Here is a 17,947-nt window from a genome sequence, read left to right as displayed (position 1 = left end):
TAGAAAAATCTCAACCGTTTCACAACATCAAAAGGAACAGTCATATATGGTGTTTTGGGAGTCATTGGCAATCGTCCTAGTCATTCGTTTAGGTGTGAGGACGTGTTAATTCTTAATGTAAAATCGTATTCTTAAGAGGAACTAGTAACAATAGCTGTTGGATATATTTAATGAGATTGAATGCACAATACTGAAATGTAGTGGAATAGAGTTATCTTGAAGTGGAATGAGAAAAATAAAGCACCAGTAAACTCTTTATTTCTGGCACCTTTAGCAGATTTTTCATAAGAAACAAAAAGTGTTTATTTCCACATTAGAGAAATACATGTATACAAACAGCATCAGCTTTAAAAAAATGTTTCTGTTCAAATTAAAACCATAAAGTCGTGGACAGTAGGAGCTGTTAAAGCTGTTCACTCTACTATCATCCAACTGTGCCTAACAATATGTGACCTTCACTTGCATGCTGTACAGCCACAGCATCTGCATTGTAGCAAAGCAGATGGTATTCATGGTGCTTTAGATGAACATTGGGTTTGTTCTACTTTTTATTGTCTGTGTGAGTTCAGATGATGCTGTTTGAACAGCTCATATTACAGAACAAGCTGTAAAGAGACAGCTAATTACATGGGTAGTCACCAAAGCTCAGTGTGGAGGCTTTTATCAACTGAGCTGAAATACTTTCTAGCAGTTTGTCTCAGTGTGTACAAGTTTATCTTCATTCCTGTAATAGTCCATCACCTGCACTCTTCCATCCCATGTTTCTTTCCCTTGCACCCTCTCCTTCTCCCTCCTTGTTCCTTTTCAACATTTCCTGCTCTGACAGCTTCCTAAAGTGTCACTTCTCCACCTCTCCTCCCTTCATTTCCCTTCTGCTTCTTCACTTTTCTCCTCTCCCTCCTCCAGCTCCTCCTCCGCAGCACCACTCCAGACCAACATCAACAGCAGCGGGGTTATCTTAGATATCTCAGCTCTCACCATGGAGCAGCAGGAGAGTGAGGAGGTGCCTCCGCTGCCGCTCCGCTTCCGCTTCAGAGACCTGCTGCTCGGGGACCAGAGCTTCCAGAATGATGACAGGTAGGCGGCAGCGTGGATGGGAGGAGAAATGTTTGACACGGTCAGAGACAGAAACATCAGATTTTATTTTTATTTTATTGGTGATGGTCGAAGGTTTTTGAGACACACCAGAGTTTCCCTATCAGATATATGCACTGCTGTTAACTTTACAGCTGACATGATTATCTGCTAAATCCATTAGTCCAGTGAACTTTTTGTCACATGTACCCAAACAGCCCTTCAATGACACCACCATTCATTTCAACCGTTTTTTCAGTACTTTTAGCTATTTTTAAAAAACTATTTCACCTGTTTATCCATGACTTATAGCTAATGTCTCTGCTCACTTGTTAGTTTTCATGTTCTCTTAACATGTTCAGGTTTTTACAGCTGACTCTCTTAGTGGATTTTTTGTTTTTGTTGTGTTCAAATAGCCAGATCATTTCTATTACCCCCTGGGTTACAGGTACACCCAATCTCATTACCCATCAAGCACCTGTCTGATTGCAATTTAACCTCTGGGGGCAACGGCTAATAATTCAGGCTTTTCCTGTGTAACCAGCTCATATCCGGACCAGGACTTCCTCTTCCGAGCGGCAGTCAATGTTTACAGTCTGATTAGCAACTTGAGACACGAGAATCAAATTGGTGTTGAGAGACATCATCTCTATAAACAGATATCTACAAACAAATGCAGATAAATAACATCACAAAGCTAATGAAAAGATAAATCGGCATCAGATGATAGGGTTCTGCGTTTCGCCTCTTTTGCTCTCCACACGGACTGTTTACCTGCATGCAATCAAAGCATGCTCAAATATGATTGGTGAATACTACTCGGACTCAGAAACCAGACTGCTTCCACTACCTTAATCTTGTCCTAGAATCCTACCTAGAATCTCTTTATAGAGATTAAGATACCCCTACTCTGGAGTCACTGGTCAATCAACAGAAAATGAATGTCTACTTTTCCATCATATTCATCTTTCTTCACTTTAAGCTTCTGTTCCTCTTTTGGGATGCCATTTGTCAGCATTTCCTCTGTAATGCAGTTGTTTTGGCCACAGATTATTTCATCTCATGTCATGTTCACTTATCGAAAGTGCTTATTGACAAATTCTCCAATAAGCATTTAAACCCATTGACCCACCTTTGTGGCAGTGTCTTTCTTTAAAGTTGCATCAGCTCCATTGTTCATGTGTTTACCTTGTTTATCTTTACCAGTTTTAGCATACACGACAACATACAGTACACAAGTAGCGTTTTAAGTGCTCTCTAACCCTGTTAGTTGGTTGAAGCTGTGTTTGTGTGTTGGATTGTATGAGTTATGAAAGAGCAAATAAAGCAAGGAACACGGCAGAGTTTTGGGTGCTGTCCATGGTGCTGAAAAAGAGGAAGAGTGTCTCTGTTCCAAGTAGGCTCGGTGTGTGTTTGATCACAGTCCCCCAAGAACTTTAAAAGCTTGAGAAGTCTGCCTCAAAATGTGTTATTGTGACCCAAATCACAATAAGAATTTTAAACAACATCAGTCCCTCTGTTATCTACCTTTTTTCACCTGGCTCCTCTTTTACCCTCAGTTCTGTTCCCTGCTGCAGCATCCAAGCTCGATAGACAAGATCACTCTGCTATTTTTCTAAGATCTGCTTTATTTGTTTTCATCCTGAGATTTCTTAGATAGCTTCTGCTTCTAAAGTCTGAAACAGAGAGAGTCATAAAATAACTTGCATTGGCAAAACATGTGTCTCTTTGTTCTGTCATTGCATGGTTTTGGAGAATGCTAGATTTAATAATCTCAAGGAGTACATACATTTTTAAATCAATGAATGAATACATATCTTTAATGCAAATCCCTGAAGATATGTATGTAAGCTTGGGTTCTGCCAGATGGAGAGTGATGATCAAATATAATTTATGTAATGATACAGCACCACCAAAGCTCTGAGACCGCAGCACCGTTTGTAATATTTGACACGTCTATTTGACAACGAAAAAACATCAAGCTCTGCCAAGGCTTTCATTCAGAGGTGACCTTTCCCCAGCTGTCCTTGCAACAACCACTGTTTTCTCCTCGATAAAGCCGTCTACATTTTCAGCTCCTATTTAGACAGTTATTATCATTTTTCTGCTTTTCCCTCCTGCAAATGAACCCGTCCTCTGTGCCCGGTAGATAGTGTTGTCGGAGGTGACGGATTTCAGTGGTCATTCTCCGGAGCCTGTGTTCAGCAGCTGTTTGTGAACTCCCAAATGTCACCGGTCACATCTTCCCAGGGATCATCCATCACTCGGAGCTTCCTTTCTCAAAGGCAGTCATGCATGAGAAGAAAAAGCATGTACACAATACTGTCAGCCGTATTGGAAGTGGTGTATGGTTTTTCAGGCCCACTAAATCACCTTTTTGATCCTTTCATCTGTACCTTCTGTCACCTTTTGTCCCGTTTATTTTCTCATTTTAAATGTCTTCATTATTCACACTCCGACAAGTCTTTCTGAGCTAAACCTCGAGATATCTAAATGTATATTGCACAAGTGAAAATGTCACATATTTGACGGGCAGGAGTAAGGCATAAGAATCTTGTCATGTAACTCGGAAAGCCGCGTTGAGTGGCGCCATCAGTGTGGGCGAAGGAGTGTTTAAGTAGAGTGGCCTCTTCCGGTATTTTCAAAAAAAAGCACAGACTCGTGGAGGAGGTCACCTATAAATTACTACTTCAGACGTTTCAAATTAAGAGAAAATGTGGGAGGGACACAGAGAAAAAGGAGAGAGACAGAAAGAGAGCAGAGCCTCCCACATTGTTCTTTTTGTCCTTATTTTCAACTCTAAACGGAAGAAGCTTATCTTTCTGTGGCTGTTGTCCGTCCGTAATGATGCTAAAACCTCCACATCAGCAGAGCACAGAGAGCCCCTCCTCACTTCTTGGTGCTTTCTCTTGACAGAAGAGAAAAACAGAAATACATGCTATAAGTCACAAAGGCTTCAAATGAAATATGTCTTAATGGCAATAAATTCTGACTTGCAGCAGCTCATAATGCCTGATGCACATCAGACTGACAGACTGACGGATCAGTGTTTATCTGCAGCTGATTGGAACATTTCTCCAGTATGTCACAGTGAGTGTTTACAGATCTGAGCTGCAGTGCTTCTGTCGAGGACCATGCTGCAACAGCATCGTTTGGGGTTATTCCTGTCATAGCAATGTTGCTGTGGCAACAGGCCCGCGCAAGAGAGACAGGCAGAAAGAGAGAGAGACAGAGTTGCATACATTTCTAAAAATACTACAATAAGCACCTCATATGAATAATTAATACAACACTGCTTTCTCTTTGAATTTTATTGTAATGCTTCGGCATGTTCGGATTTTTTAATATATTTTTTTATTTTATAATTCATCACACATTTAGTGCTGTGTCGTTTTAGAGCTGGGAGGCGTGTTGGTCAAGAAGCTTATAGTGTAGGGATTAAGACTGAGTGCTCGACGCAGCTGCAGGTGTCCTGCACAATGGATCCGAGGATCGTCATCCCAACCTGGGTCAATTCGTCCGTGGGCACTTGGAGGTCGGACCCCTTTGGTAGTGATGCCGGGCAGAGGTAGGGCCACATGTTGCCTCATAAGTGCGCATGATGTCTAATGTCAGTGTGGATTGGTTCTGGATGCTCTCAATGGGAAGCGAGGGTACTTCATAATGAGAAGTTGTTGTTGTTATTCTTATTTTTCTACTGAAATGAATTGCTATTATGCAATACATTTGCAGATGAAGGAAGGAGGAAGCAGACAACGTGCGCTCACTCTGCCCAGTTTGACAAGCGCGCCCAAAAACTGCTGAGATGCACAGAAATGTCTGCTACTCATTTAGTTCACTGAAAAGTCCGTTATTTATTTTGTTCATAGACACAACTGCTGTGATATAAAGTAGATATTCAATTAAATGTCTGATCTTTTGGTGTGTGTGGAAAGTGAAAAATGCCTCTCCCAATTTCAAAGTTGGCTGTTTTGTGTTTTTCTAATATCTGCAATATTCAAACCTAAAAAGTCCCAAGCTGTGATTTTAATTTTTAATAGTTTGATAACTTTTCTTGTTTTTACTTATTTAAGCTCTAATATAAAACATTTTTATTAGGGCTACCACTAAGGGTTATTTTCATTATCAATTAATCTGCCATTTATTGTCAATATAGTTTGGTCTATAAAATGTCAGAGAATGATAAAAAACATAATTGTTCAAATCCCTGTGGGATGTTTTCCCTCTGGTTATTTTACAACCAATAGTAAAAACCAAAAGATTTTCAGTTTACTATCAAATAAGACACAATAAAACCAGAAGATACTCGTAAAAAAGACAAGAAATTACATTAAAAAGTAAATGTTTTTAAACAGTTGCTACTGCTACTGTCAGTTGACTTATCGCTTACTAATTTCAGCTCTAACATAAAGCGCTTTATATGTGGGCTGCAACTAACAGTTATCATCCCATTGCTTGTTTTGCCAAAAGCCCAAAATATATTACCCAAATATATTCACTGTGACGTAAAGAAGCAGCAAATCCTCACAAATGAGAAGCTGAAGCGAGGTCATGTGAGATCATTTCTGCTTGAAAAAAGGGCAAATTGTTCATTATTAAGTAATTTTCTATTTTAATTCAAAGTGATTCAATTGTTTCAGCAAAAATTATTTTTGTGAGTTGAACCACCTAGTTTGATTTTTAAAAAGTACCGTATTATAAAAAGTGAGATTTCTATGTCTTATCATAGTATCACAGCACTCAGTCCAATGAGAAATGCACTCAGCCCGTTTTCAGAAACTGTGACTTTAAATGAGCCGTCAGGACTTCTGGATGGTTGTGATGTCACAACTATACTATATATACTGTATATAGGTAGAAAGTGCTGTTACAGTCCTACTGCAGATTAAATGAGTGCAGAGACACCAAGAGCGCAGATATGAAAGATACAGAAGACCCGGAAACACTGACCAATCCGAGCAAACTGTGCTTTTTTAAGATTGGGGCTTAAAGAGACAGGGGCTAAAATGTAGCGTTTCATACAGGTACATCCAGACAGACCTTATTAGGAAAATAATGTGATTTTGAACATTAAAGTTTGTAATTATGTTCTAGCAGAAACGTAAGTGTTAACCTAAAGATGAGTATAATATGGGGGGCTTTCACTTTTTTTTTTTATTCAGAGCAATTGTGTATTGATTTGATAAAAGCAGACCCACTCCAGAGCTACACGATGATTACACTTGCAGAACTTTTGCAGGATTAGTCATTTTAAATTACTCCCAGAGTGCCTTATCGCCTGAGACTCCAATGTGACACCGCAGTGTGACTAATGTCAGACCTCCTCTGTTAGTAATTGTGTGCTCAACAGAAGCTGATTAAGGGCCATTACTTGCACCATTATATGTGTGTGTGTGTGTATGTGTGTGTGTGTGTGTGAGTGTGTGTGGCTGTGTGTGTGTGTGTGTGTGTGTGTGTGTGTGTGTGTGTGTGTGTGTGTGTGTGTGTGTGTGTGTGTGTGTGTGTGGGTGTTTGACACAGAGACAGACAGAGAGCAGTCTGTAGGACCCTTACAGCCAGCTCTCAGTTGAAGTGCCTTTACCTCCAGAGCTGATCTCTGTCCTGCTGCGGGCCAGATGTGACAGCTGTTTTCAGAGCTCATCACAGAGGATTTCTCTGTCAGCTTTCCACAGTTTCATCTCCGGAGGGTTTTATTCACTGTTCGGCGTAGCTTTATCATCACGCAGACCTGAAATAGCTTTTGCTGTGCATGCCCAAAAGGATGTCTGTGCATCCGACAACCCACACTGCCTTTCCCTTCCCACTGTGAACCTTTCAGCCGCAAACTGAAACTTTGGATAACTGCTGCAGAGGGACCACAGCCTCACAAGCCTTCAGCCTCCCTAAATTATTTTAATCTCCATTATACTTGCCCTCTGTCTTTTTATTTTTTACCTGTCTGCACTCTCTTCTGCAGGCACTACTGTGAAAACTGTTTGTGAAAAGATTTTCGGTGTGTTGCCAAGCTACCTACCGTATGAGTTGTGCTTATTCTCTCTGACTGACTCTCCTCTTCCTGTGTCTTACAAATTAACACCTGTCATGTTCTGTTAGGTCGCAATTAATGTATGTGTTTAAAAATATAGGGAAAAGGGGAAATATTTATTTACCCACAAGAAAGTTACTCCTGATTGCCGACCCAGAATTGAATTGATGTTATGTGTTTTGCTGCATCTACAGTCAGCAAATCGACAACAACAAGAAACACATGAAGGAAACCTTATTTCACTGTTTTTCTTTATTCCAACAAGAATGTTTGTTTTCACTTGTTTCACAGTATATTATTAACAAGGATTTCTTTTGTCCGTAAGTACTCACACTTGCAAAAATAGTGAGGAAGTATTGACAGGTGGGGACTGCATCGTTACCCCTTTATTTAGTAGGACAATGTTACTCAGAATTAAGTCAAAGGGAAACTAGAAAATCCAATTAAAGTAGCAAATAAATAATTATTACACATTAGAACTATATAATAATAATAATAAAACAATCAGACCATAATTAAATGTTAAATTGTTAAAAAAGGACAAAGATATAAACACTACACACTTCACTAGGTGTGGGTTTTAGAGTGGATACGTTTCTATTACACAATATCCATATTTCATTTCCTTTATCGTTTAATTATGGTCTGACTCTCCTGTGTTCTGTGAGAATAATGACGTATCATTTTCTCTTTTAATTTTAATTTTAAATGATTCTCCGTACTGTAGCAGCTGCTCTTTGGCTCCTTGGGTTTGCGCTGCGTGTCCTACAGTAACCCCGTCTCGTAACTGGGAACAAAATCAGAGACAGATAATTACAAAACTCTCTTCGGGCAGATGATTAGAAAAACAACATTGTGAATGTTCATGCTGTGTAAAATGTCATCCTTAAAAAAAACCCCTGCTTGTCAAAACATCTGCTCTTGTCTCTTTGTGAGTCTTGAATGACAGTTCCTCTCCTTCTCATCACTGTCAGGGTGCAGGTGGAGTTTTATGTGAATGAAAACACCTTCAAGGAGCGCCTGAAGCTCTTCTTCATTAAAAACCAAAGATCAAGTAAGTGGATGGTGCTGGTCATGTTCTCACATCCCTCGATTGGCTGTGTCGATTAAAGATTTTTTTTAAAATGGGTCACTCTCACCTTTAGGCCTTCGGATTCGTGTGTTCAACTTCTCCCTGAAGTTGCTCACCTGTCTGCTGTACATCATCCGAGTGGTGACGGATAACCCCGGTCAGAGCGCCGGCGCCGGTCACAGCACAGGACAGCAAAGCGCTCCCAGTGGCAACAACAAATGGTTTGTGCATTGTCAACAGAAGATCTAACAAACTGTCCAAATGATTGTTAAAAGAGGGACAAAGCATTGCAATAAAATGATTTAAATAAACACAAGCAACTTACCCCAAGTGAAGGAGTTCAAGTACCTCGGGATCATGTTCACGAGTGAGGGGACGATGGAGCGTGAGTTTGGCCGGAGAATCGGAGCAGAGGGGGCGATGTTGCAGTCACTCTACCGCACGGTTGTGACCGAAAGAGAGCTGAGGAAGGCAAAGCTCTCGATCTACCGGTCAATCTTCATTCCTACCCTCACCTATGGCCATGAAAGCTGGGTCATAACCGAAAGAACGAGGTCGCGGGTACAAGCGGCCGAAATGGGTTTCCTCAGGAAGGTGGCTGGAGTCTCCCTTAGAGAGAGGGTGAGAAGTTCAGCCATCCGTGAGGAACTCGGAGTAGAGTGGTGGTTCAGGCATCTAGTAAGGATGCCCCCTGGGTGCCTCCTTAGGGACGTGTTCCAGGCACGTCCAGCTGGGAGGAGGCCTCGGGGAAGACCCAGGACCAGGTGGAGAGATTATATCTCCACACTGGCCTGGGAACGCCTCAGGATCCCCCAGTTAGAGCTGGTTAATGTGGCCCGGGAAAGGGAAGTTTGGGGTCCCCTGCTAAAGCTGCTGCCCCTGCAACCCGACTCCGGATAAGAGGCTGAAGATGTGATGAGATGAGAACTTACCTTCTTTAAATAAATGGATATAACTTTTTCGACTGGTTCAACAGTGAGCATTTCAGTTTCATTTATTTCTGTTTGACATAAAAAAGTTAGAGGCCATTCTGTTTTAAGTTTCAGACAGGAGAGGATGAAGATTTAACAGACTGATGGATATAAAATCTCATGAAAGACAGTGCTTAAAGTGCGCCAGTACAGATAAATTCATTAATTTTTCATTCTCTTTTTATTCCTCATTATTCTGAAGCGTTGACTGCCAGTGGAACGGATCAGTGCAGGACAGAGAAATTAACTGGTAAGCAGCAGAAGGTGTGATTTCTGTTAATGGGCCGACATTAGTAGAACATGACTATGTAGCCTCTGGTAAGAGCAACACATTCCCTCTTCTCATTTCTCAGTTTGCACGTCTCAATCGTTTTCTTCTCCTCCTCTCCAGAGAGGAGTCTTCGGTACGAACATTTGAAGTCGATTCAATACGACCTGTGGCGCAGCTGCTATAGTTTGTATATATTCCAGCTGTGTCACGCCTCTTTTATACGTAACAGGTGCTGCAAAGACTCCTCGCTCCTTGAGATGCAGTTTAGGAATTGAGGCATCCAGGTGCTGAGATTGATTTCCAGGTCACAGGAGGAGACGAGGAGGCACGAAATGTAGAAATGAGAAGTGCTGAAAGTTTGCTCTTCCAGCTCTTTGTTTGGTATCTTCACTTATTTTCTGCACTAACCGAAGTACTTATCCTGGCATAAGCACAGTGTTATCACATTCATTATTCATACCATCTAAAAAGGTATAATAATTGACAGCTTGATCATCTACAGGTCTTGTTTTGACATGGCCTTTCTCTCCCTGCTGGTTTACAGATAATAATACGTTTCTTGACTGATGTAGAGGATATTTAATGTTAACTGTGAAGTAAAGAGTTGCTGTTGTCTGACAGGGAGTTGATCTTCTGGGTGGATAGAAAAGTTCCCGTCTGGGCAATTCAAGTAAGTCACAACAGAATATATGCAGAGGGAAATAAAAATGTATTTTAACAAACCAAACTCTAATAACCTGAAGCATATGAACTGAGATGATCAAATGTTTTACTACACTGTGAAAATACTGTGGGTTTCATTTTCGGGATGATTTATATCTGTTGTAAATAATTTATGAGCGTGTTCGTTTTTCATTGTTTTGGTTCGCACAGGTGATTGTAGCCATCATAAGTTTCCTGGAGACTATGCTACTGATGTATCTGAGCTACAAGGTAAAACACACACACACACACACACACACACACACACACACACACACACACAATTATACACAGACTTCAAGCACGTCAGTAATACAGTCTGTGCAATTAGTCACTTACAGTCTGTGAGATTGACAGTCGATAAGTGTCGTAATTAGACCAAGTCATTTGTCACGGCTACATTAAGGATAGACGGTAATTACAGGATCTGGTTGAGGTGAAGGATTAAGTGGTCATGGAAAGTGACAGACTACAATTAAGATCTGCATCTCTGCAGTGACTCATAGTCTATTGTGTGTTAAGTCTGTGCATGCTTTTTTTTTTGAATGTTAGGGGAACATTTGGGAGCAGATATTCCAGGTGTCCTTTCTTCTGGAGATGATCAACACAGTTCCCTTCATCATTACGGTAAAACTTTTACCATGGCAACAACGAAATACTCATCTTTCCTATGTCTCACAAAACCACATACTTTTAACTTAGAGGAAATGTCTAAACAACATTTATGTAAGCACTCTGGTTGGTATCTTTAAGACACAAGACATAAGAATTATTTAGAGTCAGACTCGGTTTAATTGACCCAGAAAAATGAGGTGGAAACATTTATATAGCTAGAAACTAGAGACTCTGCACCACAGCGGGTGTTAAAGCAAGTTGTACTTTTTTTTTACAGGTGAAACATAAGCTTAAAACTTTCTATGAAAAATAGGTTGTTTTTTCTTATTTGCTGAAATTGTCTCGATATCCTGAAAGCATAATGAAACAGACGATCTTTTGCCTCCACCTGCTGCTCCCTGTGTGCTGCTAATGGCATCTGAAAGATTCCACTGCCATCGAACTAAAATAACCAGAGCTGAGAAGTCTCTGACACAGTGTCAATTACATTTTATATGACTCACCCCTTTTAAATTATATCAAGGCTTTAAGTCATGCATAATTAATGGTGTGGCCACTCTGAGAAACAGGTGGGTGCTGTCCTTCGGTAACTTGTCCTCCAGCCCTCCTCAGCTCCACCCACAGTCCACCTCTTTGCCCATTTTTGGAATAGCCGTGTCAGGCACTGCCAAGGCAATGGCCGGAGCCACCCATATTGAGCCTCATAATGGCTCTTCAGAAACCTATGGGTGACATCATGGAGACTACATCCATGGTTTATACGTTCAATGCATGGATACAAAGATCTGAACACACGTAACAGCTGTAAAGAAAAAACAGACTGTGCAACATTATTGCATCACTTTAAGCGTTAAAATGTAGATAATAAGAGCAGACTGTTGTTTTTCACAGTTGAAGCATTTAAGCCACAGTGTATACAAAATGTCCCATTGCTGTGAAGTTTAAAATGATAATAATGAAATGAAACCGAATGAATTTGAATCTGTCACTGAGTTGAAATGTCTCACTTTCTCCAGATCTTCTGGCCTTCGATAAGAAACATCTTTATTCCCGTATTTCTCAACTGCTGGCTGGCCAAGTGTGCTTTGGAGAACATGATCGTGAGTGAAAAGCATTAACTTAATTGTTTTCTGGTAATGACTTGTTTTTAATCAACATTTTGATTACTTCGTTAAGGCAAGACACTTTATGCTCAGTCATACTGCGGCTGATATCGACAACAGCACATCCTTCTCCTGCTTTGCGTCTGTTCTGACTGTTTGCACCCTGGAGAGCGTCGGCTGCATTTCATCATGTTCTGTATTTCATGCTGCTGCTCAGCTGTATCGCTGCAGCAGGAAGCATCCAAGAGCATGAGCATAATGTCATCTCAATTTGCAATAAATATCTAAACTAATGATGTAAGTGACTCCTGACAGAAGTGATGCATCTATGGTCAGAGAAAACATTTAATCGATGCAAGTCAATATATTTCTTGTATGAGTCGAGTTTTTAGCTTCAAACGTTAAAGCGTGCTGTTGTTTCCGGGTAGAATGATGTCCACAGAGCAATCCAGAGGACCAACTCTGCCATGTTCAACCAGGTCCTGATCCTCATCTGCACCCTGCTCTGCCTGGTCTTCACTGGGTGAGGCTGCTTTTTTTTTACAGATTTGTTTTTGTTGTTGTTTGTTAGTTCCTTCTGTCATTCTTATTAAAACTTCTCTATGTGTGTATTCAAATTAACTGGGCTAGAAGTCAAGAATAGTATTTAATTGTTGAGTTCATCTGTGGTACTATAGGTCCTGTATTAAGTGTTTTATCTAATGTTTTATCTATATCAGCACTTCAAGAGGAAATTTATATTCAGGCTTTTGTATTAAATTACTTGCACATATTCCATCGGGGACAGGTCTATGCTGGTATACAACATATCTATGATAGTGAATAGCAACAGCAACTTTGTGAGGAAATTAGGAAATGCTGGTAACACTTTAATTTTCAGGTCTATAAATTCCGAATAATTTACTAGGAAGTTTAATGGAAAGGAAGAATTGTTTAATTTGGTTCTAATTAAAGAGAAAACCATGTTTAAACAGTCTGTACACTTCCAATTAATTCCAAATGGTAAACAAGCCCGAGGTAAGTTGAACATGAACAAAATGTTAAATCTTATATTTATAATGAATTTATATTTATTTGGGTTTAAAATAAAGAAAATCTGGAAATCGATGATAAACTAAACACAACAAGTTTAACTCACTAATATAAAAATATCAGAACTTTTGTCATATTTTCCCTGAAATTAGTATTAGGAGTAAATAATTGGACCTTCACAATAAAGGGAAAGAGACTGTCCTCCCCCAAAAAATGACCACAAGTCATTAGTACAAGCAGATTATTATGAGCCATATTCAGATATTTACGTGACCTCTAGTGGGCGTCGTAATTATGACGGGAAAAAAAGGAGGAAGTTAAGGTTTGGTAGTATAAAGAGCAGCAAAGTCTGTGCAGGGCGGAGGTTGGCGTTTTAAACCACAAGTCAAAAGATAATGACTTATTTGAACTGAAGTTAACATGTAAGTTATGTATGTGACTTTATTACGCTACATAACTACATCAAATACGTATGTACTTAATTTAACCCAAACTGGGATCTTTACTTAAACCTAATAAAGTAGTTAAACCTAACCAAACTGCAACCGTGTCACAACATACCCTTACATATAAATATGAGGATGTTGATCCCTTTCACCACTAGAGGTGGTGCTGTATATGCTTCTGTGGGTCATATTAGAGGATAGAAACAAACAATCTTAGTGGTTGTATGGGTTGGGAAATCTATTTTTATAGCCAAATCTTTTTTTTGTTTTTTTAATGCATTTTAAAGCAATTCTTACCTTTCTTGCATGTCTCACCCTCTTCCCCCTGCCTTACCTCTGACGCTCCCTTCTCCCCGACATGTGGGGTGAGAGAGGAATGCTTCGTTCCAGTGCAATGGGAAGTCCGACGTTGTGGGAAGGACCTCCACCTAGGCAAAGTGCACAGGAATGCCTGTCAAAGTGCAACCTACTAATTTTGAATTCGAGGGATATCGACCTACCCCGAATTCGCCGGTAGGGGGTTCCACTTTGACAGGCATTCCTGTGCACTTGGCCTAGTTGGAGGTCCGAAACTTTGGACTTCCCATGGTACTTGAACGCAGCGTGAGCAGCAAAAGTGAAACGGAGCGATGGATGACAGGCAGGAAGCTCTACAGATAATTTTATGCAGCCCGAATAAAATGATTGGTCAAACCTTTATCAGAAATATGAGAATTGATTATTGATGAGTTTCAACACCTGGTGTAAAATGCCAGAAAGGTAAGAATTGATTAATACATAATAACTGTATTACATATTTATATATTGCATTATAATTTTGACTCATTAGATAGCCTCCGACTGCTTTATGTTAACATGATAGTCATAGATTCTGGCATTATGTTTGTTTGTATACATGGTTTATGTAACGTGTTCTGCACAGCACATGTGGAATCCAGCACTTGGAGCGAGCAGGCAAAAACCTCTCCCTCTTCAATTCCTTCTACTTCTGCATCGTCACCTTCTCCACCGTGGGCTTTGGAGACGTCACTCCCCGCATATGGCCCTCCCAGCTGCTGGTGGTCATCATGATCTGTGTGGCTCTGGTGGTGCTGCCTCTACAGGTAGGAAGATGCTGAAAACAATCTTGGGTGATTTCTCAATGTTCATTTGTGAGTTTTTCTCAGTTTACTTGTTCTGTGTCAGTTTGAGGAGCTGATGTACCTGTGGATGGAGAGACAGAAGTCTGGAGGGAATTACAGTCGCCACCGTGCACAGACAGAGAAACATGTAGTGCTGTGTGTAAGCGCACTAAAGATAGACCTGCTCATGGATTTTCTCAATGAATTCTACGCCCATCCTAGACTGCAGGTACAAACAACAGACAATAATGCAGTTTTGTACATATATGAATTGTGATAATGATCTGCATGGGGTGTTTCTTAGCTTATTTAAAGGGAAAATACCTCCTCTGAGTCAGACAAGACAGTAATTGAGAACTATAACGAAATTTGTAGCTAGATTTTGTGACAATAATATCTTCCATGTGGTTTTTCATGCCTTCAACAGTGGATAACAAAGTTGTTCTTGTGCAATCTTAAAGGATTACTATGTGGTGATCCTGTGCCCAAGTGAAATGGATCTCCAGGTGCGGAGAGTGCTGCAGATCCCTCTGTGGTCTCAAAGGGTCATCTATCTGCAAGGGTCTGTCCTCAAAGACCAGGACCTGCTAAGAGCCAAGTAAGTGGTGCTTGAACTTCGGCCTGTCTGTCTTTTGTTCGGTACACCACTAAAATATATTTTTTTAGTACCATGATACTGATGGTCTGCAGAGGATAAAGCCTACTAGCAACACCATCAGGTTAAACATATCTCAGTGTCTACTAACATTTAGACATTTACTGTTTCCAAAAGCACCAAGTGATGTAAATTCAAGAAAAAAATCCTATGAATCATATCAAAATATATACAAATATATAGGCATGCATATGGATATATACGGACATTCCTTTATGTGTACCCATACAGATTATTATTATCAAATTATGAAAAAAAAACAAGAAAAAAGGGACAGATAGGATAATAAAAATGAGTGAAAACAATTGCAATAAAGTTCCGGGGAAGAAATACAATCTCATTTGAATCTGGGTAGACCTGTTGCCTCAGGGAGGACCGACAAGAGAGCAGTGATGGAGGATATACGGATTAGAAATCCCACCGCCTCGACAAGTTATCCAAAAACAGACACAAAAATCCAGAGCTATGGAAGGACAGGAGCAGAACATATGGTAACGGCGCTGATGGTCAACTTGTAAATTCATTTCAGTACCCTGTGTACTAGTTAGTACTTCCCTGTAAACATTTGGCAGGTTTTTGATACGGAAATTAGAAGTAGAGGACTAGGTGTGTGTGTGTGTGTGTTTTGTGTGTGTGTGTGTGTGTGTGTGTGTGTGTGTGTGTGTGTGTGTGTGTGTGTGTGTGTGTGTGTGTGTGTGTGTGTGTGTGTGTGTGTGTGTGTGTGTGTGTGTGTGTGTGCGTGCGTGCGTGCGTGCGTGCGTGCGTGCGTGCGTGCGTGCGTGCGTGCGTGCGTGCGTGCGTGCGTGTGCGTGTGCGTGTGCGTGTGTGTGTGTGTGTGTGTGTCATGCTTAGATCCTGCATCTGCCACTGTTTGAAATCCTCCCACACTTGATTTGCATTCAGCTCTCTCCTGGCTGTGTTAATCATATGCAATAACAGCTCCACATTACAGCACATATACAGTGCGGAGCATTTCAGGTGGCCCCTTGTGCGTTTGTCTGTACAGTATGCAGGCAAGATTGAATTAAATATTGAATCAAAGGATGTTGCCTTGTATCTTCTGCCCGATCAGAGGTCATTGACTCATTTGTGTCAAGGTTAAGGATTCACTCTCGCTGTTTTGTTTTTCATGCATTTTGACTTTTTCTATTGTTTGTCAACTTGTCTCACTGCTGCAGAATGGATGACGCTGAGGCTTGTTTCATTCTAAGCAGTCGTAACGAGGTGGATCGCATGGCTGCGGTAAGAAGGGCAACAATTAAAGAACTCTCTGCCATAACTCTTTACCAGTTGTGAGTTTTCATTCACTCAGGGAGCGCAGAGCTCTGCAGAGGCATGACCTGTCTCACAATGTTAATGCAGTAAGAACTTTTTCAGAACTTAACTTTCCGATTATTCTGACTTCACTTGGATGCAGCACAAATGCCCATCCACCAAGTTTAATTAAAATCAGGACAGAAGTTTTTCCGTAATCCCGCTGACAGACACACAAACAGACAGACGTGACCTCCTTGGCGGAGGTAATTAATGCTGTCAGTCATGAAGCTAAGTTCCGGTTAATTAAAAGGTGCAAGAGGGAAGAGTGAAAATGCATTGTCTTTGACTGTTTTCCCTCAGGACCATCAGACCATCCTGAGAGCCTGGGCAGTGAAGGACTTTGCTCCAAACTGCCCCCTTTATGTCCAGATACTGAAACCTGAAAATAAATTCCATGTCAAATTTGCAGGTGAGAGTTTCTAAACTGTCAGTGAAACACTTATTTGCTTTCTGGCTGAGAGTTAGTTTGAGCAAAGCACCACTTTTATCTGTTCATGAATCATGAATTGTTATTTTTAAACTCCTTGTATGTGAGATGGGTGTCCCGTAGTAATAAGCCCACAGAGCAATATCATAAATGCGGCAATTCCCCTCCGCTCTAATAGTCTCATTGCATCTCGGCCGGCACTCTGACCATCCTGCTATGTTTAGTTGAATGGGAATGTCCATCTCATTCTATTTCAATGGCAGGGAGTCAATTAGCTTAACTTAGCATAAAGACTGGAAACAAGGGGAAACAGTGCTAGTCTGTCTCTGTCCTCCAAACATAACAAAATCTGCCTACCAACAGCTTGTTTCCTGTTTGTTTAATTTGTTTAAAAAACAGAAATATTTAAACACTAAGTTGTGGTTTCAATGAGAGTTGATGTAGCTCACTCTGGGCATCACTTTCCGGTTTCTAGGCAACCAGTGTGGCAGTCCGCTGTCACCAGGAACAACTTTTTTGTATTTTTTAACTTGATTTTTCTACGGTTAAATAAACAGGATTTAACACGATAATAAGAAAGTTAATTAGAACTTCAGAGAGAGATAATCTAGAAGAGATAAACTCTATTGATCTCACGCTAAGCTAACAGACTTTTCTTACTTAAGCTAACGCCTAAGTTAGCGGAACTGTGTCACCAGTCGGACAGTTTTTGGCTAAATTCTATCAAACTTTCTGTTTAACCTACGGATAGAACTGATGGTGTCATGTCTTAAGTTCATTTAATGGTGTTAAAATAAAGTGTAACTTCTTATCTTTGTAACCATGTATCGTTTTAACGGCCTAATTTATCTTTGTGTTTACAAGAGTGGTCACAAGGACACCGGTGAATTAGCCGTGTGCTCCTCTCGGCCCTTGTCGGACACCCCGATCTCTTTGCCTTAAAAACTGGGAGCTGCTGGTCGTCCACATTAACATCAATGATGTCAAAACATTCGGGACAATACTTCAGTCCTTCACAATAAAATGACACGCTTTAACAGCTCCAAAATATACCATAACGACTTCTTAATTTCCATTTTTAATGTAAACCATGCACCATCTGAGCCGCTCAGGCCG

General features: G+C 40.6%; 1 protein-coding gene across 2 annotated transcripts in view; it reads left to right on the top strand.

The window, feature by feature from the left end:
- Nucleotides 1–964: 964 nt before the first annotated feature.
- Nucleotides 965–17,947, top strand: part of kcnt1a (potassium sodium-activated channel subfamily T member 1a) — a gene marked incomplete at its 3' end in the record, with an annotated part of 29,895 nt that continues 12,912 nt past the window's right edge. For both annotated transcript variants that reach the window (XM_083929509.1, XM_083929508.1), the window contains exons 1-14: nucleotides 965–1,077; nucleotides 8,074–8,153; nucleotides 8,245–8,392; nucleotides 9,345–9,392; nucleotides 10,035–10,083; nucleotides 10,287–10,346; nucleotides 10,668–10,742; nucleotides 11,747–11,830; nucleotides 12,262–12,356; nucleotides 14,234–14,414; nucleotides 14,497–14,661; nucleotides 14,894–15,030; nucleotides 16,266–16,329; nucleotides 16,705–16,813. In XM_083929509.1, coding sequence (XP_083785635.1) covers nucleotides 980–1,077; nucleotides 8,074–8,153; nucleotides 8,245–8,392; nucleotides 9,345–9,392; nucleotides 10,035–10,083; nucleotides 10,287–10,346; nucleotides 10,668–10,742; nucleotides 11,747–11,830; nucleotides 12,262–12,356; nucleotides 14,234–14,414; nucleotides 14,497–14,661; nucleotides 14,894–15,030; nucleotides 16,266–16,329; nucleotides 16,705–16,813 — 1,393 coding nt within the window. In that variant the 5' untranslated portion in view covers nucleotides 965–979. The remainder of the gene's footprint in view (nucleotides 1,078–8,073; nucleotides 8,154–8,244; nucleotides 8,393–9,344; nucleotides 9,393–10,034; nucleotides 10,084–10,286; nucleotides 10,347–10,667; nucleotides 10,743–11,746; nucleotides 11,831–12,261; nucleotides 12,357–14,233; nucleotides 14,415–14,496; nucleotides 14,662–14,893; nucleotides 15,031–16,265; nucleotides 16,330–16,704; nucleotides 16,814–17,947) is intronic.

The sequence above is a fragment of the Echiichthys vipera genome (genome assembly GCF_963691815.1).
Source record: "Echiichthys vipera genome assembly, chromosome: 16".
Taxonomy (NCBI): domain Eukaryota; kingdom Metazoa; phylum Chordata; class Actinopteri; order Perciformes; family Trachinidae; genus Echiichthys; species Echiichthys vipera.
The sequence above is the reverse complement of the archived record's forward strand: the minus strand, read 5'-3'. Positions and strand labels throughout refer to the sequence as shown.